This window comes from Pagrus pagrus, assembly GCF_965226575.1.
Source record: "Pagrus pagrus genome assembly, chromosome: 7".
Lineage (NCBI taxonomy): Eukaryota > Metazoa > Chordata > Actinopteri > Spariformes > Sparidae > Pagrus > Pagrus pagrus.
In genome coordinates this window covers 19,074,639-19,102,087 of record NC_140191.1, presented here as the reverse complement: position 1 = coordinate 19,102,087, position 27,449 = coordinate 19,074,639, and the positions used below count along the sequence as shown (strand labels likewise).

The 27,449-nt window shown below is 39.8% G+C and overlaps 2 protein-coding genes across 3 annotated transcripts in view; one reads left to right on the top strand and one right to left on the bottom strand.

Annotated features, from left to right (window-relative positions):
• Positions 1-100: 100 nt before the first annotated feature.
• mrpl13 (mitochondrial ribosomal protein L13) lies at positions 101-13,467 on the top strand. The gene is made up of 7 exons (XM_084357694.1): positions 101-211; positions 1,613-1,736; positions 2,120-2,213; positions 3,771-3,831; positions 5,929-6,015; positions 7,816-7,937; positions 12,832-13,467. The coding sequence occupies exons 1-7, from the start codon at positions 185-187 to the stop codon at positions 12,854-12,856; spliced, it is 540 nt and encodes a 179-aa protein (XP_084213820.1). The 5' UTR covers positions 101-184; the 3' UTR covers positions 12,857-13,467.
• Positions 13,468-15,112: 1,645 nt separating this feature from the next.
• Positions 15,113-27,449, bottom strand: part of col14a1a (collagen, type XIV, alpha 1a) — a 133,478-nt gene continuing 121,141 nt past the window's right edge. The window contains exons 43-48 of one of the 2 annotated variants that reach the window (XM_084357691.1): positions 27,316-27,351; positions 25,290-25,356; positions 24,897-25,088; positions 21,593-21,670; positions 20,402-20,557; positions 15,113-16,131 (exon numbers count right to left, since the gene is read on the bottom strand). In XM_084357691.1, coding sequence (XP_084213817.1) covers positions 15,827-16,131; positions 20,402-20,557; positions 21,593-21,670; positions 24,897-25,088; positions 25,290-25,356; positions 27,316-27,351 — 834 coding nt within the window. In that variant the 3' untranslated portion in view covers positions 15,113-15,826. Of the gene's footprint in view, positions 16,132-17,276; positions 17,869-20,401; positions 20,558-21,592; positions 21,671-24,896; positions 25,089-25,289; positions 25,357-27,315; positions 27,352-27,449 lie in introns of those variants that run through there. The other variant, XM_084357692.1, reaches the window with a different exon arrangement.

Sequence of the window (27,449 nt, the reverse complement as noted above, 5' to 3'; positions counted from 1 at the left end):
GATGTACCGCCATTTAACGTTAGCATGACAATAAAATGAAGGTACATTTTGCTACACGACCTAGATACAGATAAAAAATTAAGTCTCAAATCTTGTTTCAACCGAGTAAAATTACCAAACGGACCGTCACTCACGTTGAGGGTCAAATATTTTGAGGATGTGCTAGCATAGTAGTGTCATAGAAATGTCAAGTTTCTCCAGATCTGCCCAGGTAACTATACACATTATGCATTACATTATCTTATTTTTATCTCACAATGTGACCGTTAAGTGTGTGCCGGTTACTGTAACGTAAAGACAGGACATCACTCACATATAGGCTGCTAGCTAACGAGCGATGCTAACGAGCTAGCCACGGTGTGTATGGATAGATTTGTATGGTTTAACCTCATTACAACAAGTGGACTGCACTCAGCAGTTAGAGAAATTCCCACGAGTCCTGTATTATTTCTTGTCAGTCCTTGTTAACGTTCAAATAACGTCTTAGGACCACTATGTCAAATTATACTCGCTTGAAGCATTGTTTTAGATGATCCGTGGCTAGCAATTACTTATTTACAGCAGAATTGACTACATTCATTTTAAACCTGTGGGTGTGTGAGCCCAGCCCTAAAGAAAAAGAAAGTATTATCCCACCATTATTTTGACACATCCACATGATTTTGGTATTTGGTCCACCATCATCCCTGATCTTAATTTTGTCTCTAGTGCTAAAAGTGGTTTGCAGCATTAATATTGGTTAAATATTCTACACATTTTGTTTTGTTTTGATATCTAGATTGTAATGTTCAATTTCAATTTCTATCTAGCTGTGGTGGTAATGTTTTTACTGTGGGGGTCTACCCCTCCTGAATGAATGTAGAGGAAACACTGCAGCTTTTAGCTGTGGATCTTAAAACCTGCCAAGCATCAACAAATACACACACACACACACACACACAATGAATATTTCAATTTAAACTAGAATTTATTTATTATGATACTTAACCCTTTCTTTAAATGTGGTTAATGTAAAGAGCAGAGAACTTGAATAGACCAGCAGTGATACATGATGATGGTGATGATGGTGTTTGGTCCACTCAGATACTTCATTGGGGCTTATTTGGTTTAGACTGAGTTTTAATTGCATATTCATCGAGTCAGTTATGGAGTCGTCAGTTTGTTACAGGAAGAATACAGCAACACTATACATTTTGAAATGCATCATATATTTCTTTGATGGAAATGCTCTGTCTGTATAATAAATGGCTTCAAACTAGAAACAAGCTGCCAGCCAGTCTAACGCCTTTTTACAGCAGACATTTTGACTAGTCATAAAAGAAGAAGCACAGGTGTTATGAATAACATTAACAAAGACTCTTTTGTATTAAAAAGTCATCATGACAGTGTGACAGCTAACTAGCATAGACAATACAAGGACCCTTAATCTGAATCTAAATGGAATCCAGACATAATTAATTTTAGTATCTGCACCTGTGCCTTTCTTGCTAAGACGTCAAACTGTCTTCAGTGAAAAATGCTTTGTGTCTGTTGTTTGTCATACTATTAAACCTGTGGTAATTCCATGCCACAGAGTTTATTAAACCCATTCTTTCTCTCTTTCCTCTTTCAGCAATGGGCGACCTTCGCTCGATCCTGGTTCATAATCGATGCCAGGATGCAGCCTCCTGGGAAAATCGCGACCATGTGTTCTGTTAGGTTACAGGGGAAACACAAGCCTATCTATCATGCAATGAGTGAGTCCAATCTGTCACAAACACACACATATAAAGTCATGAGTAACTTTCTAACTTGAAACAACCCTTAAGTTACATGTAAATTAGTTTTTGACTTTCTTCTATTATGAAACCACAACCCACCCTGTTTAAGGTTGTTGTTACATGGAACGACCACATGATGGCAGTAGAGGATAAACTCTAAATATTTGTATTTCTTTCTTATTAATACTTCATTGTCTTTGTTGGTCTAGCAAACTACCTGATTTTTTTGGTATTATCATTACCATCTGTGTCTGACGTATGTATGACCTGTATGTCTCTCTGTTAAGTTAAAGTATTCCTTGTCATAATTTTTAACATAACAATATGCCTGAAAACAAACATCTTGAACATCTTCGCAGGTGACTGTGGGGACCATGTGGTAGTTATAAACACCAAACAAATAGCTTTCGCTGGAAACAAATGGGAGCAGAAAGTGTACTCATCACACTCGGGGTAAGTGCATACAAATGACCCACTTTCTCTTTTTTTGTCACTGTTTCCAGTACGCCTTTGGTCTTCGCTGCCTATGAACAACTCAGAAAATGTTTCAGGAACAGCATGTCTCAGTGTCACATTCATATTGGAGGAGAGGCAATGGCCCACTTGATTAGACTACTAGAGTTGTGTTGCATTTTTTATTCTGGACACACAGATTTGTGACATTAAAGTGTTGGTATTGGAAGTGGTTGATATAAATAATCAATTTTCTTCTGTATAGGACAGAACCCTGCATGTACACTAGATATTGTGGTTGGTATTTCTCTAAGGTTGTCTTATAATAAGGCACTTTAAACTATAACTGGCTAATCTATTTCCTGTGTTTAACCCTATGAAAAGTCAGTCCCCTACCGCTAGCAAGTGGTCGGAGGGGAGCAGAGAAGCAGCAGCTGATAGTTGTCAGACAGAGACTGAGAGTATAGATATATATGGTTGGTGATAGAATGATCATCGGCCTGAACGATTATCTCTTATTTTTCTGTCAAATTGATGATAAAATAAACGTATTTATAAATTTGCTAGTTTGGCTCTGATGCAGCATCCTCTTACACAACGTCCCGTCCATAACAGCATCTGATTGGTAACATATGAAGCACTTTAAGATACTCCAAGAAATTATATCACATTAAGAAAAAAATACTAATGTAGGCACTGTCGGACTATTTCTATTTCAGAGTTCAAAGGGTTAATAGAAAAAATATTTAATTAGAAGTGACAGTAAGCCCTAAAGGGCCATGAATTCATACATTTTATTTCCTCCGTTTTCCCGTGATAACAAGTTAATTTCATTTGTTTTCTCGAGATCTCGAGTTATTACCTCGAAATAACAACTGCCGTTTTCCCGAGATAATGGGATAATTTTCTCGAGATCTCGAGATAACGAAACTTTGTTTTCCCGAGATAACGATATAATTAATTAAAAACTTATCAGGCTAACTTAGATTGCGCCGCCGATATAGCTGAGGCCTTGCTAACTGTCTTTTTAGATTATGCACACTAATGTGTAAATTAATTAGTAATAGCAAGGCCTAATGCTATTTCAGCCTGTGTCAGGCCTTGATTGAAAAGATATGTGACGTGGTGATCGATATGCTCCTGCTCCTCTGACATTGCTACACTGAATGATGTTTCCTGCAATGATTTAATATACTACACTATCGTTTTTTTATCTCGAGATATCGAGAAAATTATCTTGTTATTTCGGGAAACCAGCAGTTGTTATTTCGAGATAATAACTCGAGATCTCGAGAAAACAAATGAAATTAACTCGTTATAATAAAAAAAATAAAATGCATGAATGCATGGCCCTTTAGGGCTTCCGTAGTAATTATCAGATGTGTTTAGTAGAAGATATTACTCTTTGACATGTATGCATTTAATTTTTAATAAAAGCTGTAAATGTACTACAAGAGAAGATTCAGAGCTCTGGTCTATATCATCTGATAGATTTTGGTAGAAGGCCAAAATACTCTGTTTAATATGTTGTACTTAGCTTGTCTTTTTCCCCCAAAGGTATCCAGGTGGATTCAAACAAGTCACAGCTGCCCAGCTGCACCACAAAGACCCAAAAGCTGTAAGTTTGATCAAACAAGATATATATTGTGTATATATATGTAAACATATATATATTCTTATTTAGAGCAAATTCTACAATCTCAGATATATTCCACTGCCACAAACCTCATGGAGTGTTATCATACTGTGTGTGATTTAACCCACATTCTTGGAGATTATTCTAATTTCTATGTCTGCCACAGAGAAGGTGTTTCATGGTTTGACATTTATCCCTTCTTTCGCATGTGCTGCTTGTGCATATTAATGTGAAGTGCAGAGAGCAGGGATTAAGCAGCAGTGGATTTGTGCTGGTGATGTTTGGTGCATCCTGAAACTCAGTACGAGTTTGTCAGTTCAAGGATAATTCCTGGGGTTTTGGTCATGTTGCATATTCATGGTTTCAGGGTAAAAGAGTCTTCACTTTGTTACTCACACAGTGATAATTACATTCAGAATTTGATGTGACCTACATACTAAACTTGACAAACCACAGGACCTCTGTGGTAAAATACATGGATGAGAGAGAAACAACAACTCATGAGGCTTCTGGATAAGTCTGGAGATATTGTGTATTTTTCTTATTGTCAAATATGAAAAGACTGAAAACAATAAAAAGTGTTTCTTTCGTTGGAAAAGCCTGATCACAGCTTATTCTTCTGTGCCATAGTCTTTCATTGTAGTCTTAGAACTATTAAATTAACTGGTCGACATGTTTCTCCAGTAACAGCATTATAATGAAGTGCTGTAGCGCTGCAGAGATGCCAAATGTAAGAAAACATGTTTGTTTGGTATAAACCCCGACAAATGACAAATCATCATTTTAGCAGTTTTTCAGTGAAATAACAATTGTGATGCAAAAATGATCATTCCCACAAATCAGTCAAATCTGTCAAAAATAAACACAATATGATTTTTTGTACCATATTCTGCAGCCCTAAATAACACCAGGCAGCTTTATCCTTTAAACTGAAGGAATTTACAGTTTTGGTGCCATTTAATTTTATGTATCTTGTAATAATTTGATTGACATCTCACAGTGGGCTCAAGACGCTGCTCTTGCGACTAATATCCACGAACATGTAGCAGTGTGTTAGGTTTGTTCTTACCACAGATGAGGATATTTATTTCATTATTTGTTTTTTGTTTTTGTTTTTTACTAAAAAAAAAAAGTCTGTTTTCAATGCCAATGAAGCCCCTTGAATTTCATTTAATTGATTTGGTTAAAACAAAATCAAACATAAAATGCATTAAAATGAGTGTAAATAACATTTTTTTAATCAATTTGGGATCTCAGGGCTTCCAGAGACTTGGCTTAGGCTCGTATGGAGACATTTTAGTAGTTTTTTTCATGTTTTGATGACTGAATTTTCATTTTTGGGTTAACTTATCCTTTAAGTCTTTACATGCATTGTGCTGAGATCTTTTTAACCACTTCCATATTTGTTTATTGTTACATCCGGTCATTGTCTAGTCCTTCATTGTCCCGTCTCAATCCATGCTGCACGACTTGCATAAATCCTATTCAGACTATTTAGAGGAACACGGGGAGTGTAATCTGAAAACCGAGCTATTTAGCTCGGGAGTGATTCTGTGTTGCACAACAGCAACGTTGCTGTTCAGAGTCGTTTAACATGAGAGCTGTACTGCAGGGGTTTGTTCTTTTTCCACGTGCTCATCGTAGGTTAATAAAAATACCGTCAAACTGCTCTTCCCGTGTAGGTGGACAACCTGTGTTGGTTTCCAATATGTAGTTTACAAAACCAGGAGAGACATTTACTCAGCTGTTGGCTCGGTGCTGCTGCAGGCTGCGGTCCAGCTGGTGACCACAGACGTGTGTCCTGATGGTGGTTTAGTTAAAATGAGGTTTGGGAGGGTTGGCGAGCAAAGAGGGAGAAATAGAATTGGACAGATGAATGATTTGTCAGCGCTGCCTCTGTCCAACATCTCTCTCCAATATTTCTCTCCAGTGTCTCAGTCCAGTAACTCTCTCCAAGTCGAATTTGTGCAACTGGCCTCACGTTGAGATAGTCATAGTTTGAAAAATATGGGAAAAAGTACGTGAGGTTTTTAAAATAAGAAACAATATGTCAACTTTCAATGTGCTCCTTCCCACCAGATTGTGAAGTTGGCGGTTTACGGCATGCTGCCAAGGAATCTGCACCGACGCACCATGATGCAGCGATTACACATCTTTGCTGATGACGTAAGTCACGTTTCTCCTCATGTCTCCGAGCTGTTGAGCCTTCAGACAGACGACCTTAGCATCTTAATCATCCAGGCTTATTGAGGATGATCAGAAACAGAGGACGCCTTATGAGAGGGGTGCACTGATATCAATTTGCAGATACTGACGTAAAAGAATGAGACAGTTTAAACCATCATTTATCCAGGTTACCTTTACATCGAATAGCAGTTAATTACTCACTTAAAATTAATCAGTGTTGTTTACCATGATTGTTGACTTTCTTCACTCAAATTTTCTCAGCTGGTTTGTGTGTTTTAGAGCTGCAGCAATTAGTTGATGATCACTTAATCGCTTTAGTCACTTTATATGCAAAAATTTCAAACATTTGCTACTTCCAGTCTTTGTGTTTTGTACTGTTGGTAGGACAAAAAGAAGCAATTTGAAGACGTCAGTATGGGTTCTGAGAAATTGGGATGAGCATTTCTCACAAGTTTGTGACAATTTTCAGACTAAATGATTAATCGTGAAAATGAACAGCAGATGAATTGATAATGACAACGATCATTTGTTGTAGCCCTAGTGCTGGTTTGTTTCCCCCTGGTTGTGAGGATGCTTCAGCACTTCTTCAGTCTGTATAACTTTAAACTGTTTTAGTCAATATTTATATATCAACAAATGGGTCAAATGACTGTGTGTATGTAAGGGCGTCTTTCAGCTCTCATCTTTAATGTTTTGATTCACTCTCACTGCTCAGTAAAAAAGCTCTTAAAACGCACTAAACACTACCTGCTCAGCACCAGACAGCAGACACATAATTAGTGACCAGCTGGTAACCATAGTGGAGCGTAAAAGCAGCACATAGCTAGATATTTCTCTCAGAAGTTGGAGGGGACCAAAAAACGAGCTAAAAGAGAGTTAATGTCAGAGCCAGAAAAATGACTCCATATGATGCTTATGTTGCTTTATGTCTGCTGGATGTGTAAATAAGCAACTGATAGTCAATGTCAGGGTTCTGCGTTGTGATGAACAATGCAGCTTGTTCAGTTGTCTCCAAATGACCCAAAAAATCAGTGAAAGTGTATCCTCTTACTTATTGATTCAAAAGAGAAAACTTGCACTGCCTCATTACTGCGCAGAATTATTCTCTCTGGAGTTCACAGACAACATTTTTGGCATTTGGCAGCATTAAATTGTGATAGTATTAGATGATGTTGGCGAGAACTACCAGCGACATACATCACAGCTTCTGAAATGACTTGAAAAAAGAAAAATAAATTGAGTACTTGACTGTTAATTGACCTAGGCGGCCTGCCAAAATATTAACTGGATGTAATTTGTATCCATGCAACAGAACACTATCGTTAATTCGACAAATGGCAAAGGAAGAAAATCTAATCTTTGAGTTTTGACCTGTAATGTAATATATGAGGTGTTGGGTGTCTGAATTTAAAGCAAGGACAGTCAGATACTTGTCTTTTATTCTGGTCTTGACTTACATCCCCCAGCAGAGTTAATGCTGTGTAGTGTTTTGGAAAGTTTGGTGTTTTCTGATCTGAGTCTGAACTGTATGCTCGCTCCTTTAAATGATCTGCAAGCCCACACCCACCTGTAATGCATATTAATGAGAATATCTGCCTACACTGGAGATTGAAGTCTTTGAGTATCTGAGCTGCTCTAAGGGTTTAAATGGTACTTTTCGTCTTTATTCTCACCTCCTCTCAGTTCTTTGTCTTCTCTCATTTCCTTCTCTTCTCTTTGAATTTCTACTCCTGCCGACATTTTTCAATTTCAATGTGTCCTCTGCCCACCCCTCACCAGGAGCTGCCAGAAGACATCCGAGCCAACCTGACGGAGGAGCTGCCTCAGCCCAGAGAAATCCCCAGGAAGCTCAGCGAGTACACGCAGGAGGAGATCGACACCTTCCCCAGGCTGTGGACACCGTATGTACAAACAGTCTGTTGTCAAACACACACCGGTGGCAGTATAAATGCGATGTCTTTACACACAGTGTACATGCATGTGTCATTGAATATAAACACAAACACAGATGGAAGGAGATGAATGCAGCATCTATTGTATTGAACCATTTTTTACCAAAAGTAGCGTTTATATGCAGGTTAAAAATATGCAGTTGACTTCCCTCCAATTGCCAGTGGCTTGGTTTGCCTTTGTGTATTTTATTTCTGGTGTGTCATGTTCAAAGTCATTGAACACGCCTGGAAAACAGGGAACAGTAGAAAGCAACGGATCATACGCTATTTCAGACTGCATTTAGAAGAGGTGAGACATCGCGTTTCTTTCTCATCTCTGTTGAGAGTTGCACATGAGCAATATCGATCAGGCAGCTGGCAAGGAGGCCATTGACAGTGTAGCGGTGGTTACTTTTAAAAAACTTCAGTCTCTCTGTCAAAATCATATCATATGGTAGGTCTCCACAGTAAATGATGCGGATGATTTTAATTTGCGAGAGGTGATTATATTGTGCAGTGTGATGATGTAAAAATGCTGACATCACTGACCGCTGCTGTTAAAGCAGTATTCTCAAAAGGTTTTTAAAGTATTTGTGGTTCAGATGCTGCAAGGTGAAATGTAACATAATACATCTCCTGCAGAGGAAATAAACACAAACGCATACTTGCTATTAAGCACTATTGGTATCCAGTTGAGTGCAATAAGCATTTTAACTGTTACGGTTGAGCTAACCCCTGACTTCAACCTCCAAATGGCTTTTTTAATGGTCAAACACTTAAAGGTACCTCACCTGGGAATCATTTCCTCATCTTTTTGTCCTTTGAGGATCTTTACACCATAACAACATGCACACGCACACTCAGTCATATTTTTTGTGTGTTGTACTGATGAAGAACAGCCAGAAGGGGGTGATCTTGATCTGAGAACTTATGCTACTTCTCATATACCAACCACCTGTAATGACTACAGCAAGCTGTCAAAAAAAAGCTGTGTTTTTGTATTTGACATTCAAAAGAAATCCAGTTTTAAAAATGTCTGACAAAAGGGTCCTCTCAAACCTTTAAGATATGGAGGCTCTTTCTGGATTTTTATGGTTCTCAACCTGGGGCCGTGTTAGTTTCAAGGGGTCGCCAGATGGTTGTGGAGAAAAAAATAAAATAACATTATATTGTATATTGAAAATGATATCACCTACACATTTTATACACTACCCTGCCTGTACCAGTGATATAAATTACCTTAAAATAGATTTTATTGAGCATGCTTGGGAGAGTCAAAGTCCCAATGGCCAAACCCATAAATTTGCTGTTACTGTAGTGAGCATTGCCCCTCTTCTCCCGCTTCCTTCTTCACCCCTTTGTATCTTTGACTCTTGTAGAATAGAAACTATAAAAATCAATAAAATATATGCACAAAATAAAATCCAAGGCAGATGGCGAAGGTAGCAACAAACTGGCGACCTTGACTTTAGAGGAGAAGCACAGTAGGTGGCCGTGAACCAGCGCAGTGCAATCTTTATGTTAATGGGGACGGGGGGGATTGAATAGTCACATATTGCCTCCCCGCCCTGCTCAGACGTTGTCAGCGGTGAACAGTGCAGTCCTGTGTTATTTTCGTGGTCTCACTAAGCAACGTACGCATGAACAGATCCAATTCAAAAGCTTTGCCAGCCCCAGTTTTTGTGGCCAGTTTGACTCCAACACTTCTCGCTCGTGCAGGAACAAATAAGATGCAGCGTTTTTCATCGTAACTACAAACATATGTGGCTGTAACAGAGAACAACGGGCGGCCACTTGATTCATCGAAATAAACTCTCTATTGTTAAAAACTCACATCATACTGCTCCTGTGTGAATTCTGTTACAGCATTCAGCCCTAGAGCTTAAATATATGACCTTTATTTCCAGAAGCTGACATTTTTATTTACTTTATATAAAAGTTTTGTGCGGTTATTGCTGTGTTTAGCTCTGATGCTTACATGCTAGAGTGCCTTGAGAGTTTCCTTGAAAACCGTTATAAATTAAGGCCATTGAGTGTTACGCCATCAAACAACACAACACTGAAGTGCACTGCAATATAACCCAGCTTTTACTCTGTAGATGTGTGTGTGAGAGAGAGCGCATCTGTTATTCAGTATAATCATATTCATGGCTTTTTGAGTCAAGTATTTTCCGTTTGGAGATTAGACTGACATCGTGACCTCGGGGTTTGCCGTCATGATAATGTCATCCTGTTGCGTCTCTCTGGCCTCACCTGTAGTAAACATCATCCTGACAGGTTAACTGAGAGCATCTTCATCTCCACCTGCTCAGCACCAGCCCAATCGGCCATCAATCCATCTATCCATCTATCCGTCTGTCCGCTAGGTGTTTATCCAGGTCAGGGTTGCTCCTCCTTATCCGCAGACGCAGTGGTGAAACACCCACTGTTCCTCTTTATTGGTGAGCTCATGGGAAAAGATGAAGTGGTGAATAGAAAAAGGTTTAGCTTGTGGCGGCATCACAGTCTAATATAACGCTGTTGTTACTTTGACTCATCAGCTTGTTGAAAATGTTTCTGTTTCACAGTAACTACCTTGTAAACAAGACTACTGTGAAACACAATCATACAACTTTTATGAGCTTCTTTACGTCGTCAATAATGTGCTGTACATGCAGTTTTGAGTTGTTTTTGCGTTTGGGTTGAAGGGCGCATTTGAACACAATTCTTGGTTGTAGTTATTACTATATCGGTGGAATGGTTTATTTGATATTGCCATGTTGGTCGTAATTAACATTGCTACATCATTGCAACTGACCAAAAAGGAAGTCCAAATAAAATCTTCGTGCCTGAAAGGGTTAAACACAGGACACTCACACAGGAGTTAATTTTTCTACACCAAGTTCACTTATTATTTTCCTTTTTTCTTCAGTTTTCTATCGCAGTTTGGTCAGGTTTAGGTCACACAAAAATACTTAGGTGTAAGAAAAAATGGAAGACGGCTGTTTCACAAAGTTAAACGTGCTAGAAAGGATAACTTCTCCCATGTGTGTATTTTTCCTTATCTTTCTCTCAAGTTGCAACGCTATGAAATTAATTGGTCCTGGAGCAACAGTAATTATGATGTTTCAGGAACAACATGGCAATATGTGTAATGATTACCAGGATGTGAAGACGGCAGTTATTATTTGTCAAGTTAACGACAGAATCAATGTTTGTTTACAATAACATTTAGGTAGGAACACTTTGAGTTATTCACTAGCTTACATACAATTTTACTCCTTTTTCTCATCATGATATTTCAAAGTGTACACATCTAATTCATCTGAAAGGCATGTTTGATGCTTTCAATTCTCATTAACAACAACACTTTCATTGACTTTGGTTTGGAAAATGTCTGGCCAAGGACTAAAGAAAATCACAGCAAACTAGCAGTTAGTCCGAGATGTCACGGGTGGATAGGCAGGCTATCAAAGATGTGAACCAACTCTGTACATGAAGTAAACGCAGCAGAAACGTCAGATAGGCTGGATCACCGTGTTGAACTATATGTCTCTACACGATGCAGTTACAACTGAAAATGAAGACCGCAATTAACAAGTTTGCCTATTTTATCAGTTGTCTACCTGGATGTGACCAGCCATGAAAATATTTTTTGTTTTATTTGTCCAGGTTTCAACCTTTGAAATGTTTGCCTCCACACCAACACAATGGACAAAAACTACATTCAAAAATCATCAACAGCAGCAACAACTTTTAATAAATGGAGTCTCCGTTACTGTGAGCAGTTCAGTGCTATGTCATAGTGTGGTGGCGGCAGAAAATCTGAGACTCACAAACCTGGCCAACTAAAACCAAATCTGCATAACTAGTTACCACACAGGCAATTGAGATAATGTATGTTGGAAATTTGGGTGGACTGACCCTTTAAACCTACAAGTAGTACTTTACTACAATCCTGAGAGCATTTCAATGACTCTGATGTGGTAAACCCTCCATCTGGTACTTGAAACACATTTGAACAAAACATAACCCACATTTGGTTTGAATATAGTGGAAACACAGCGGGCTCTGATCCGAAGACCATTTTCATTCAGTTACTGTCCTCTCTGTGTGATTGTGTCTGTGCGTGTGTGCGTCTACTACACACACGTACAACATGTCTGTATTACGATCGGCTTTGCTGTCAGAGTGCGCAGTGATAAATGAGCCACTTCTTCTTGTTTACTGGTCCAATCTCCTCAGCCAATCAGCGCGTGTGCTCAGGCCTGTCGCTGTGTGGTCGCCAAGGTCAACCTAATCCTGGTTTATTTAAGCGACGGGGCCTTAGCCTAGTTAATATTCGCTCATGCTCTGTCTTACTCATTTAACTCATCAAGTGTGTGTGTGTGTGTGTGTGTCAGGAGAAGATGAGGTTGAGGTCGTTGAGGGCGATTCAATCGTTGCCCTTTATTAAACACATAGTTAATATTCTCTCAGAAAACCTTGGAGCCGAGGAAAAAGATTATTATTGGATATGTGGCACTCCCGCCTCCTCTTGCTCGCTCACACACACACACGCGCACACACACACACACACACACACAGAGGACTCAGACAGAAAATCAACAACACAAACATGCTGCTGTAGTTGATAGCAGAGCTATTACAATTGATGATAACATTTTTTGCACTTTGTATCAAAACCAATGCAGCACGGTCCGATAATATCTGTCTGCTGCTCAAAATGAAAGAGAGAAAAAACACAAAAACGTGGATTTGGTGCAACAAAGATAAAATCTTTCTGGTTTCTCATCTGTCGTCTTTCTCTCTATGTTGTTTTTGGTTCTTTTCCAGACTTTTATGCCTCCTCATATTAATGTGTTGTCTTCTGTTTTCCTCACAGACCCGAAGACTACAAAATGAAATGAAACGGAGGCTGCCTGACATGACCAGAGCTGGGAGTCTATCACATTAATGCTACACTGAAAGCAACAGGTTCCTCGATTATATCATACAATGGCATTTTTATAGGATCTGCTCCGAGATGTTGTCCGTTTTGAACGCTGAATTTCTTTATTCAGATGAAACATCACAAAAACAGTAAGATTATGTGCAAATCTAGGCCATGGCATTGACACCAACTCTGTGATGCTCTGTACACATTAGCAGACCCGAACAGCTTGAGATGTTACCATGTGGCTCGGCTCTGATCAGACAAAATCAGATTCTGTGGGAATCAGATTCTGGGGGTTTTCCTCTGATTATACAACCATGAAATGATCAGATCTAGCCCATTAAAATAAGACATCTGTTCGAGCCGATTGTGCCCTTTGAAGGTTTGAGGCTTCATGGTGAAACTAATTCATGTGTTACTGTGACAACATTCAGGCCATCCATGTCGTTTCAATAGAAAATGTTAACTTTGGTCAGGAAATCCCGAGCCTCTGGTCTCGTCAGTGTGTTAGAAAGTTCCAGTGTTGTTAAAGTGTAAATCAATTCTGTTCCATTGTAAAATAGGCTAATAAACAATTTAATAAACCTGTTCTTGTCAAGTGGTGTTTTTGTATAAATGTTGTAAGATCCAGTTAAAGTTTGACTTTTTTAAGTCGTTTAAGTTCAACAAATGAACTAAAACACACTTTTATAGTCTCATTACAGATTTATTGGTTATAAAAGCAAACAAAATATAAAATAAATAAGTTCATATTGTACTAAGGGGCGTAGTGGTGAGACACATTCCTTAATATGACTGTTCAAGTTTAACTCTCAAATAATCCAGGGCCAGCTCACAGCTCAACTCGTAGTTACCTTAGTGCTTGTTTTTTCAGACTGCAGTGCAGGGGGGGTTCAGTTTACACGTGTGGTTCAGTCCTTTTTGGTTTCACCGAGAGGCAGCTGACTGTTTGGAATATTAACTGGATCCAGGTCTCATTCCAGGAAGGTCAGAGGTCAACCAGCGAGCAAACCGCTTCCACAGTGAGCAGGCCCGACTTTGCATAAGAACAATGAACGAAACAAACTGGGGCAGCAACACAAGACACAAACGACAGATTTGTCTTCTTAACTCACCAGAGGCCTGCACTACGGAGCAAGTTCAACATACCAGGAAATCGTTTTGTTATCTGGCAACCACAATCGTGCTAAGTGATGCTAAGAAGGCGGATAAGTCAGCCCAGGTTTTCCACATCTAGCCATGAGCGCATTCACATAAAAGAGGAGGTGTTTGCAGCATCTGACCAATTCTAGTCTACTGGCAGCAGAGCAGGATATTTTATAAAGAAGAGCAAACTATTAGACAAATAGAGGAAGAAGTTTGACAACATTATCCAGGCTCAAAGCAACACAGTTGCAGCTGCCGAATACAGCTGGAGAAGGACAGCTGACAAAATATTGTCTGCTGTGTGAACATGTAAATAAACAGACTTATAATGTCACCGCCCAATCATTAGGGCAGGAGTAGCTCTGAATGTAATTACATTTTTGTATTTCATTAAATGAATTGTGTGGCTTAGTTGTATATTTGTGGCGCCAATGACAGTCTTAGCTGTATTCTTTCAGCTGCGAGCCCCACAGTGTTAAAAGGACTTCTACTGATGATAACGCAATTCTCCAGAGAACTAATTGGTCAGAAGGCGGTGCTTTTACACCCGTTATACTGCTCAGGAGCAGGTTAGTTGTGTAGCACAAGTTACCATGGTGATGTACCCTGGTAAAAAGTGAACCACTGTCGTAACCCTGAGGGTTAATGCTGCATTCCACTGAACCGCTCACTGAGTCGTAAACTCAGACACAGTTGACTTTTGTCTTTTCATCACTTTTTCCTTTATGTAGTGTTTGTGTTGTGAAACGTGAAGTAAAAACTTCGTAGTTGACATTATCATTTCCATTCAGTTGATCTATACTTGCATACTGCAGTAGGAGCCAACGACTCCTGTCTTTTTTTAAGTGCCGTAATTTGTTAAATCAGCTGCTGTAGCAGCATCCATTTGCTGCGGGCATCCATTTGTTCCCGGGCAAACGCACTGGGACGCATCTAGATTGGAAGTCGGGAATACCAACTCGGAAATACTGAACTGAATGCAGCACAACTCTGAAGTGACCTTGCTGACCCTAAATCCTGCTTCATAGTTCAGGCCTCTGGTCCATCTTTAAAGCAACAGAATGAAATATCACAGGACAAAATGTGATGGCAGCCAGATTTTCTATGAATAAAAACAATACATTTGAAAAGTAAAACATTTTGATTGTGTTCCACAGTGTTAAGGTAAAATTAAACTTAACAGAAATTTGATCCATCTGCTCAAATAGTAGTTGGAAAAAGAAGCAAACACAACACTGTATGGAGAAAATCTCCTCAAAAACATTTCAATATTCCTTTACTCAGTGAAATAAAGGCGGGGGAATCGTAATTCATCATTATAAAAAGCAGCCTGTACAAATGTTGCCGGCTCATCATCCTCGATTTGAACTGTAAAGTAATCTTGTTAGTTACACACAACTAAAACAAGATGCACGTGTCCAGTTACACACTCAATGTTTGGCTCAAAGGAGACATGCAGCGTCACACGAAAACAAGGGTTCAGTCCTGAAATCAGCTGTGAGATGAGAGAAACAGGTCTTAACTTTACATTACCACTGGACGATGCTAACATAGATCAGGCACTTTTCGGACCCCCCTTTTACAGAGATATCGTACAAGAGTCCACAGGGCTATTTACATTGTTTCACCTGGTGGAGTAAACCACCTGATACACAGGGAGGGGGGCTCTCACCACAGTTTCAGATGGGGGCGATGTGTGTGTTTGCATGTCAGTGTCTGATTTGCTTCCACGTGTGTGTATCAGTGTGTGTGTTGTGGCGTGCAGGGCTCAAGCACTTTAGGTGAGTCCATCCTTCTTCTAAAGTCCTCCCTCCTCACTCTCCTCCATGACGACGTCACGCGGAAACCTCCTGGCGACGCCTGGCGACCTCAGCTCCATGTCCTCAGAGTGGGTGGGGCCCGAACGGTAACCGTGGTGGTTGTGGGCCAGCTGGGAGGGCTGTTGGGGGTAGTACTGAGGGGGGTAACCATGGTAGTAGGGGTCCTGCTCTTCCTCTCCCTCCTCCTCCTCGTCTTCACCTCCTTGGTCGTTGTTGTAAGCCACTGCAGCAGGGTTGTAGGGCTGGTTGTAGGGCTGGTAGCCGCCGTGAGGCAGGGGTTGGACTGAGGTGGTGGGAATATTCAGGGTCAGTTTGAGTGAATGTTTCTGGATCACCGCAGCGAACATAAAACCACCACCAGCATGAAGCGAAGTTAAGGCCGACATTGCGACTACAACCACCTTAAATGCCACCAATTAAAAGCAATAAGGAGGCAGCGCAGTATTAAAGGGTTGCAAAACAAGTCAAACAGGAGTCGCACAAGCAGATGTGGACCTCCGGTGGGTTAATGAAATTGAAGAAAAATCTGGTTTCCACCCCGAATAGAGTGCTGCGGGTAGGATATATGTTTGTAGGCTAACCTGGAAGTTAGCATCGCCCTGGTTCCCCAGACAACAAAAAGATTTTTCAAGTGGATTTTGGATTATTGCTGAAATAAAGGTCTGTGGTTAACACAAGTTCATGATACTTACACGATATGTTCAGCAAGATAATCTTGCCACTTTTATGATATTTGAATCATTGCCAGTAAAGTAAAATGCTAATGTTCTAATGAGCCACATTGCTGTTGCATGACTTCAACCTCACTACCACTAACTTCCTACTTTACACACTTTACTGCAAGTTGTAAAGTTAGGGTTAGAATAGTTTGCAACTAAAGTCCAGTAATAAAGACGGACCAGTGAATAGATGACACCTCATCACTATAAAATTCAAATGCTGGGTATTTACTGACGTATTCTGAGTTGTAAAACAAAATCTCTTAAGTGTGTGTTAAATACAGACCTTATTTCAGGCATCGAGCCAAAAACCCGTAAAAAATCTCCTGTGACTTCAAAACGAGGGAACCAGAAGTGCAAAAATGCTAACTTATTTCCCGGTTTTAGGACTCATTCCTGCAGCACTCTATTTCCCAGATCTGAAATAAAAAGATCACATCTGACTCACATTAGGGTTAAAATTTAGATTTTCTGCCCAGTGTGTGAAATGTACGGATATGAATACAGCCAAATGCACCAAAGCATCCATCACCATTTAGCTGATTCATCAAGCTTTGGAAAGATGAGATTAGCATTGAAGAGATTTGAGCTGGAAGCAGAGGAGGATGCTGCAGTAAAGCATTGTGTACTCGAGTATTTGTTGACAGATGGCACTGGGATCAGTAGCGGTGATCATCGCGGCAGCGTTGCAGGGTTTTGTTTGGTCTCGTGGGGAGGTAAGCTAATCTATTTTTGTCTCTCAGACTGTGAAATGATGACACAGCCAGATTTACGATCCAATTCTATCAAGAAAGTTCACTGAAATTAGTCCAGTTTCTACTCGTAAGGAATCAGAGAGCACCATGTGCATGAAGACTGAAAATCTGGTGTGTTTTTAAAACTGTACACCGGACCAAACTGAGGGCACAAAGTTGCCTTAAATCGATTGTTTTATTTTGGAGTCACGTTGCTTTTTAACTTAAAATGTGTTAATAAAGATTTTCAGGCTGCTAGATTATTTTTTTTTTTTTTTCAAGTTTTGGTTGCAAGAGTAATTTGTACAAAGAAGGTCTCTGGACAAACAAAATGTAAAATCAGCTGCTGCAGGGATTAGAGGTTAAACACCGGGGGCAGGAGTAATTATCCATCCCGAGAAATATGGAGGCCTTGAAGGAATAATTTATCAATTTTCCTCAGTTTCTAGTCTTATGTACAGGACACAGAGGGAGAAGTGGAGCGAGTTGAGTCGAGGAGGAAGAGGAGGAGAGGAGGAGGATGGTTGGAGAATGCTCCTCAGTATTCATTCCCATAGTCCTGTTGAACTTCAGTCAAAAACAGGCAGAGACAGAGGGAGGGGAAACACAGGAAGAGAGAAGATGTTACCTCGTATCAGGAGGAAAAACCCAACGACACCAAAGAGTTAAACCTCCAAACGCCACTGACAGAACTTTGCCAGCTGTCAAGTTGTGGTTCAGAGGTAAAAAAAATTAGTGTTGGGATCTGCTTCTCTCGTTTAGAGGGAGCAAAAATACACACAGACAGACACCATGAGCGATTCTTACAGCTAATTCACCTCAAATAAATATTAAGACATCCACATAAAATGTTTGATGAGAGGGAAAACGTGTCAGATCTCTATTTCTCTTTCTGTACATGAGAAAGAACAAATAACGATGCATAACACAGAAAACAGTAGTACAACAAGAGTACACCAAGAGAAACATGCCATGTGAGTCACACCGAATTAAACAATGTAAAGTCGGCCATTTTTAACCACCATAACTGCAGCGTTTTACCACACATTGCTCAACAAATACTCATTTGAAGGTGATTCAGGCTACACCGAAGTATGACTTTTAGAGTTATATTTTCAAAAATAAGAGCTTTAATATGACGGTTTAGCAGCAACTGTTTTTCCTAAGGCAATAAATTGAGCTATGACAGGCTAACCTCATTGTTCATACAGCTTTAAACAGAAACATTATTTTAAAAAAGGCAACATTGGGTCTGGGTAAGTAGGAAAATTGCTAGTAAACTGAACTACCCCTGTAAAAGTCAAAATGCCAAATTTAAGGTCAAACTCTAGCTGCTCTGAAGGGAACAATACCGCTCCACATACTGTATTTTATAATATAGTTCCCCTTTAAAGTGGTCAGGGAGAATAACAGCTGAGATTCTTCTAAGTCATAAAATAAAAAAGAAATATTCTGACTGGAACCCTTTTATATAAAATAAATCTGGTGTGATGGATGAAGTAATGTCTCATCCATCAGCTACTTTTAGAGGATGATATTTCATTAAGACGACACGTCAGAAGCTGTTAGATGTAAAACGTCCGAGCTGAGACAAAAGGTCTTCATCGGTGTGGATATTCGAAGACATGCAGTATGTGAGTGTGTGTGTAATAGCATATTTTATTAGATCTCAATACAGACAAATAGATTGGGTCAGTGACACAGTTAACTTCTTAATCCATCAGTGTGGACATGAATGTAAAAACTTCACAGTGGAACAACCATAAAAGCCAGATTACTTTCCAATTCTCTGAGAGCTTTACGAGAACAATAACTATGTGAGAGCCTGCTGTCACTGTGAAAACAATATCTCACTGTTTTATATGCATAAAAGATGGTTTATACGGTGGAAAGAGTGTGCAGGGTTAGACTGTTTAAGATGTTTGTGTCAATAAATTTGCAAGAATGAAAACTGAAACAAACGTCTGAATGAATTATTTGGTAGTAACGCTGATGGCTGCTCTGATGAAGGGTAAAATGACAGCATGAAGTAAATGTTATGTTTCAGACAAATCAGGACAAATAAGGTCTTAATAAACAGCAGAGCATGTTTTTGTAAAGTCTGGATATTTTTGACTAGGTTTGGGAAAATGTTCCAGTCAAAATGTTATTTTTGTTTCAAATGCCAGAGCCCGACCTGCATGTGGGCTTTTGTGCTCATTTGTCTACAGCAGTGGCCCTTTAACTCTTTTGATCAGGCACCATTTTGGAAGCTGAAAAAATATAAATAATGACAAAATTATGCAGTAATCCTTAACTTTTTTTTTTAATCAGTCTTTAGAAATAAAAGACACAAGGCTCTCTCTGCTATACTGACAGTTCACTCAAGAGCAAGAGAGTTTTGTGTGTGCGTGTTTGGCTACACTCAACACCGCGGCCACCGCGGACAGTTTAACATTTATTTGAAGTTTATAACACATTATAATGTGGTCTGCTGCTCAGCTGATTGTAGACGGCTAGAGTCAGGTGCAGAGCCTGACCCTCCGAGTCTAACGCTAGGAGTCGCATCAGATTCTGCTCTGGCCCGGAGCCGATTACTGACGGGAGAAAAGCTCAGAGAGTATTTTTTTAAATTAATCGCTACTACTTTTTAAATCTTCATTCCTGTTGATCAACCTGACTGAAGCAGCGATCCACGGAGGTAACTTCCACTGGCAGGTGTGTATGTTCTGTAATGTTGACTGTCTACTGGAGCTGGAGGGGAAATGTACTTTACTTCATGAACCTAAAGTTACAGAGAGTACTAATGTACAGTAAAGTTATCTGGCTGTTTGGGGCAGATAAACACTGTGTGAGTAGTAACAACCACCACTGCTGATGAAAATCTATCTGACGGGACTCAGGCACAAATGTTCACAGATAAGGTAACGTTTTAAAGGAAACACACGTTGCCTTGAGTAAACTTGTGGATTTCTCTGGTTTGAACATTGTTATAAACACTATACACTATAGGGTGTTATAAACCATTTATTACATGAAAGTACACTGCTTATAAATGCTAAAAATGGGAGGTTAAAGTAAAATGTTACCAATGCTTAAAAAGAAGCTGAATGATGATTACCTCCGACGTTGTACCCCATACAGGAGTTCTGGTCACAGTATCCTGGTGGGCCAGCTGGTCCAGAGTTACCTGGATTACCCGATCTCCCTGGTGTTCCCGGGTTACCAGGCCGACCAGGGGGGCCCTGACTGCCTGTCCGTCCTTCACCTGGCAGGCCTGAGGACGGAGGAAGAGTCTGCGTTAAAGTCACGAGTCACAAAGTCACCTATCAATAAACATTCGATTAAAGGAGACCGACAGTGTGCCACCTGGTGAGAGGGGATAAAAGAAGAAAGAGAAGGAAGGAAAATAAACTGAAAATGTGAAATCTGTGACTGCACTATCACCTGTTCAATCTCTAAATCCCCCTCTGCCGCTGCGACAACATGACAGAAATAACATGATTGTGATTTCTGGATGAGGGAGAAGATAGTGAATGTCCTGAGGACAGGAGCAGAAATAACACGGTTCTCAGCTGAAATTAAGCCAGAGGCTTCTGTTTTGTGTTTACATAAGAGAGACGGCTCCATCAGGACTCACTCCAGCAGTCAGCAGAAATATGAAATCAATATTTTCAGGGGAGAGCCATGTGCCAAGTGCTAAAATTATCATGCCACAAATATTCCAGAGCAGCACAGCGGATGAAGACACAAACCTCTCCCCTATACCTCTCTCTCGGAACAGATTTCCTTTCTCATACATTAACATTTTCAGATTTTTTTTTCTGATCATAGAAAAGTTTCCTGGGAGTTTTGTCAGCTTGTTCTGTGAGTATTGATCGCACAAAACAGTAAACAGAAAATCCCGGCACTGACACGTTTTCATAACACAAACCTCAAACTCCACACAGAGCGCGGGGAAATCAATACAGAGAATTATATTCATGGTCCAAAAAACGTCTGCTTGCTTTTCTCTTCGGAGGGTAAAGCAGATCCAAAACACATGAAGTCTCTGTGCTTTTCTATTGTTAGGATATTTGAAACACTTTTGGTTTTGTACGGAGGAAACACAAAGGAGAAGATTCCTCATAGCAAGCTGCAGCCTGGCCGGAAAACAAATGTTCAGATACAGAATGTTGCTAAATTATCATATTTTAAAGCGGCTACAGCATCTTCAAATGTTATTTCAACATTGAGACTAGAGAGCATGGATTCAGGTGGTTTGGCTTATCAAGCGCCCTCAGGACTGTGCATATGTTTGTCTGTATCTTACCTGGAGGTCCGGGTGGTCCTCGAGGTCCCTGACTCCCAACACCTGCGCTCCCCCTCTCTCCCTTCTCTCCTGACAGACCTGGAAACACACAAAGAGACCCACATTTAACTGGAAATCACATCTCACTTTTGTCTGTGGGGTTTTTGATGACAAGTAGCAGTGTTATCGTGCATGTACGAGGAAGTTGGTGATAACGTGCCAAGATATGTAACAATGCACCAACAATGGCTCAATTGAAAAAGATTTTAGTAACACTGAATGTAAAAAAAAATCCATTATGCAACTTTAATGGTTCACTAAGGGTTTGAAATATTGGCTATCCCAGTGGTGGAAAGTAACATTAGTCATTAGTACTTTAGAAAGTACATTTACTTAAGCACAAGTTTATCCTACTTTATACTTCAACACCACCACATTTAAGAGGGTGGTGACTTTGTTCTCTGCTACATTTATGCTACAGCTATAGTTATATATTAAATAAGCTATTTGTTATTAAGCCATTTATGAATATGAAACCAGTGGTCTTTAACCTTCTGATGAGTTATTAGCAGCTCCATCATTTCCCCTCTAAAAGTCTCCCATGATTTCATGTAAATAACTGTTCGAGGCCCTGAGAGGTCAGTTTATCCATTATTTTACAAAAGAAAGTAAATATTCTGGGTTATAAGGTGGGAAAATAACTTATTTACCTTTCATTATTATTTACTTTTCCTTCTTTCTTTCCAGATGTTTATTTGTTGCACTATCAACTGTAATGGGATTGTAATGGGATGCATTTCTGTGTGTACATGTATGTATTTAGATGTAATGATGTAGTCATTGTGTGTTGTAGCTGTTTGCGTTAATGCTGAAAAGCATAATAAAATATTTTGGGGGAAAAAAGGAGCAAAAATTAGAGAAAATCCAAAAAATAAATACAGATTTATAAAGCTGAACTTTGTTTTTCCTTCTTTCCCACTATTATAAATTATCTCTGGACCCCTTGTGACCTTTCGAAGGGGACCTGAGCCCTGTGTTCTTCTACTTTTGATATTTAAAGTAATTTTGCTGTTATTCCTCAGAGTTTGATTGCAGGATGTTAACTTGTAATGGAGTAGTATCTATAAAAAGTCTCCCACTGCTTTGTAGTCTAACATCAGTATTACTTTGCAATTTTTTGGGGGAGAACGTGCTGGATTAATTGGGCCCTCGATGATCAGTCTAATAAAATGTATGATCGACCCAGAGTCGGCTCTGCGCTGCTGTCCAGTGCTGCAGCTGTTTGAATGAGATAATGGAATATTTTTCGTACGCTCTAATATTAGAGAACCACATAAAACCGCTGATCTGCAGACTTTCTGTCCCGCTGCTTTTACGACTGTCTTAATCAGTTGCATCGGTAAAGAGGAAGTACGGCACAATGACAGCGAGGAGAAAACATTTTACATTGCCTCAAATAAAAAAATATTCTCGACGCTGGCGGCTTCGTCGTGTGATATTCTGTCTTTACGGTGGCTGCTAGCTGACCTATTGGCTCTCTATGTTCTATGCAATATTATATTTGGAATATAAACGGTCTCATCTATAGAGCTGGAGCACAGCTTTGTTCCTCACCCTGGTATCAGCCCTACATGGATCATCTGACTTACTAATAACATGTCTAATTTTCTTAAGTCAGCCATAGATCTTTTATAATGTGTGTGTGTGTGTGGTAAAACCAGTGGCTGCAGATCATAAATGTTATTGGGGAGAATCAAAGGTTTAAACCACAGAGGAGGAGGTAACCATGCTGGACATTTCCTGACAGCTCTCAGCTTTCCTCAGTGTGCGTGCGCACGTGTGTGTGTGTGTGTGTGCAGTGCTCATGCAGCATGTGGGTCTTTAGTGTGGGTTGCGTGTTTTAGTGATGAAGACGGAGTCTCATAAAGGCTGTTTCTCCTCTAAGGGCTTGTGGCAGGGGAATGACCTCATGGATACTGGAGTTACTGTCTTCTGGCCTGGATTGGAGCTCGTGGGAGCTCTGACCCGCACTGTGAGTCAGACAGAAGACGCAAACAAGCAGGCTGAAGCGCCAACTGGACACTTTCTGGTTTCATTTTTATGTTCTTTTCACAGTAAAAGCCACTGGCTATTGTTGACAATGAAATTGCATCACTTTACATACAGTAATGAGTTTGATTATTTTGCAGACGCACTGCTTTTCAGCAGCTGGGCACTGCTGTTATACATAAACATTTATTGCAACACGAGAGATTTAAACAGTCACATCACAAAATCCATCTTTATACAAATGACTGGCTCTGTCATGCTGAAGACAACAGGAAAAGCAGAGATGGAAGTGAAGCTGAAACCTGCTTGACCTACTTTTTTGTAAACAACACTTTTCTACTGTATAAAAATCTGCTTTACTTTAATTTGACTGTTTTTTGCTTTCAATGGGAAAATGTTTGACATCCATGTATATTATAAAATTGTTTTTAGAATGGTCAAAAATCACATTTCCTTACAGTACACATCTTATTTTAAAAAAGATGTTTTTAAAGACATTTGATATTAATTTAAAGTAATTTGATTCCACTTTAGGGATGAATATTTAAAGAGATAATATTGGAAATCATGATGCATTAAGTTAAGTGATTACACTATTAAATATTTATATTTGCAATTACTATGAAAGCGGTCACTGTTTCCACTGATTTAGTGTTGCACTTCTATAACACTCACTTGCGTTATACAGCTGCTTTAAAATAAAAATCGACGCACTTCCCCTTAAACTGAATAGAAAGAGATTCCTACTCCCGAACCAGCGCGCCCTGTTATTTTGCAGCTATAACAGAGAACCTAAAGGTTTGGGGGCGCCATGTTGTCTTACGGGTTTAAAGCGCTGACCATAAACCACAATGTCCCCCAGCTAGGGATCCTTATTGTATGACATCTCCAACCTATGTAGCCAGTGTTTTACTGAACCACACAGAAAACTTTTCTGATCTGCATCTTAGATTTTTTTTTTACATTTCATTTTTTCAGATTTTCCTGTTTTGACGATCACTTGCCCGCTGCACCGAGGGCAGTCTAATAAAAACTCAAATGTTTGTTCACCCTCTCTTTCTGATGCTAATATAAACAATAGCATGTACTCAGAGCGTCTAGACAAAATCCAAACAGTCGAGGACTGATGATGGATTGAATCAGTCTGTATATCACTGAGAGGATAAGAGATATGTGTATTGAAATCGCAGAGAATACTTTTCCTTTTTCCATCCACGCATTCTGAAAATAACTCTGTCTGTACTTCTTAACTCATCCTTATACATCTCCCTCTCACCTCTCTCTCCTGGTCGTCCGCTTTGGCCGTTGGTTCCAGGGAAGCCTGGCCTGCCGGATGGGCCTTGCTCTCCTGGAGGTCCTGGAAGGCCTCTCCTACCTGGCTCTCCGGGAGGCCCGGGTACTGTTCGGACTGACGCCGCTGACTGGACTGGGATCTGGTTCAGGATGGAGTTATAGCGAGACAAGTGGCCTGCAAGAGGTAGAGGAGGAGCATGGTTTCATGGTTTTTATTGGATTTTGATTTTTTTATTGAGATGTTGTTGTTTTTTACAACAAATAGAAGAGGAGAGGATCAAACAAAAGAGAAGTGTAGCCAGAAGAAGAATTTCAGCAAATAAATTATTCTTAATAACATGCTGGTGTTAAAGTGTAAACGTCACTGATTACTCACTCTGGATGAGCTGTTCACACACTTGCCGTGCGATGGCACGCACAGCAGCTTGGGATTGCACATCACCCTGAATAACAAACAAGGAGCTATTAAGAGTCTGATATTACACGACCACACACTAGACGGACACACCACTTTTCTACTAGAGCAACCACAGCGGCATAAAAGCCCAGACCAGTGGTTGATTAATTGGTGGGCGGGTGTTTTGTGGGTGTTTAAATGAGTGTACTCCACCTTTGTTCCACTCACTGAAGCCTCCTTATATTTACATTGGCCATTACAGATAGCACACTTATGACAGCAAAGTAGAGAGGATTTGTGAATTACACAATTATATAGAAATCATATTGTTATTCTTTAAAACATTTGGGCATAACCTTGTTGATTTTGACGATGCTTGCACTGAACTGATACTCTACAGAACAGCTACACTTTTTAAAATCAACCTTTTGTTTTTATTGCAGTTGCAGGGTAGAACTGGTAGTGGGAAATGTATTAAAATGAACTGTTGAACTGGTGTCTTTATTAGAAGACAGTGTAAAGGCCCTTTCTTATTAATATATTGAAGAGATCCGTTCTCACACTTGTGTGGTAAAATAGCTCTTGCAAAGTAAAAAATGCTTTATGGGGATCTGTCTTGGTTTAGACTGAGGAGATCTATAAAGGGAGCGCTACATATGAGCACATGATGCTACTGTACGTGAGAAAGAAGAGGGTCAAGAATCTTTAGCTTCATGTATAAAAGGCCTCACTTGATATTTGTTTTCAACTTCTGGTGACCTGAACCTAGAGTTGAAACTGGATTCATAACTTGAAAAGTTGTGAACATTTTTGATATTGACTGAATTAAGTTGTAACTGCTAACGTCTAAACCCTATTAAAGGGAAACGGTGCTAATTTTACACACAAACCTTCAACACAGTCCACGAAAACAATCGTATAATGTCCTCTGTGGGTCTGGAAGAGCTTTCCATCAGGGTTATCTCGGGTCAGGCTTGTGACTTAAAAATGTTTAACAAAAAACTGACAGTACAAACTGGAGGTGTGGAGTTTGAAAGAAGTGGACATTTAAGAGGAAGGAGGTCTAATGAACGTTGATATAGAGCTGCATTATGGGAAGTGAGGGATCCAATTCTAGGGAAGAAATGTCAGGATGCTGCTTTGATTGTGACCATTACTCTCTAATCTGTCCCAACTTAATTGAAGATTAAATCACTGAAATACACCTTCTAAATAGAGATCCATTACAACATTGATTTTGAGTTGCTTAATCAGAACTAGGCCCTTATTGGTTGCTCGTTATAGAGTCACACTTCTAATATATGATAAACAGAATGGATGGTAATATGCCCTGTACTAATTCTCATCATCATCATCATCATCATCATCATACAATAATTCGATTTGACATCTATTACTGTGTATAATGCAAAAATATATTAGGGAGTACAGCTTTATCGTAAATGTTTCCCCTGTTCAATCATTACCATAAAGCACACTGTGAAATGAGGTGAAGATGCACATTAACCAGATTATAACCCACAAAACGAACAACACTGTTATGTGTTTTTAAACAGACTTTCATGTCGAGTCTTCCAACGGAAATTAACTTCAGAGACGCACCGATGTCCCAAACAGTTGATAAATGGAGCAGAAAGAGGAATTACAGGTCTGATTAAAGCTGGCGAGTCGCATGTCTCTCAAGCCCTATGCAGTGATGGCCTGGCTACTGTGTCAGCAAAAGTACAGACACCGCTCTGCTGCAAATATGAACCATGCACACTGATTTGATTTGGCTCTAAATGAGGTCGAGGGAGCGAAAGAGAGAAATAAAGTGATTGTTTGTGCAAGAGACTGACGTGAAACATTGAATGTCTACTGGAGAATGATTATGTTTCTTCAAAACAAGGTTGTGAAGCATTAGTGAGTAATAGTCTGAGTTTAACAATATTTCCACGGCAAAATGGCGCAGTAAAACCTTATATTCTCTAAACAGCGGTTGAAGTGAGTGAGTGGAATGACTTACTCTTTCTCCCTTATCGCCTTTGGCACCAGCAGGACCCTGGAACATAAAAAGCACAGGAGGAGAATAAACATTCGACTGGGATATGTGCTCAGAAATAGCCATGCTCATCTCTCCTTTAATATCCCCAGCCCATT

Bases quoted from the DNA above. Each gene is read 5' to 3' on its own strand.
- mrpl13 (XM_084357694.1), top strand. From the start codon at position 185: ATGTCAAGTTTCTCCAGATCTGCCCAG. The intron at 212-1,612 runs GTAACTATACAC...TTCCTCTTTCAG, and splicing joins GTTTCTCCAGATCTGCCCAG to CAATGGGCGACCTTCGCTCG. The intron at 6,016-7,815 runs GTAAGTCACGTT...ACCCCTCACCAG, and splicing joins TACACATCTTTGCTGATGAC to GAGCTGCCAGAAGACATCCG.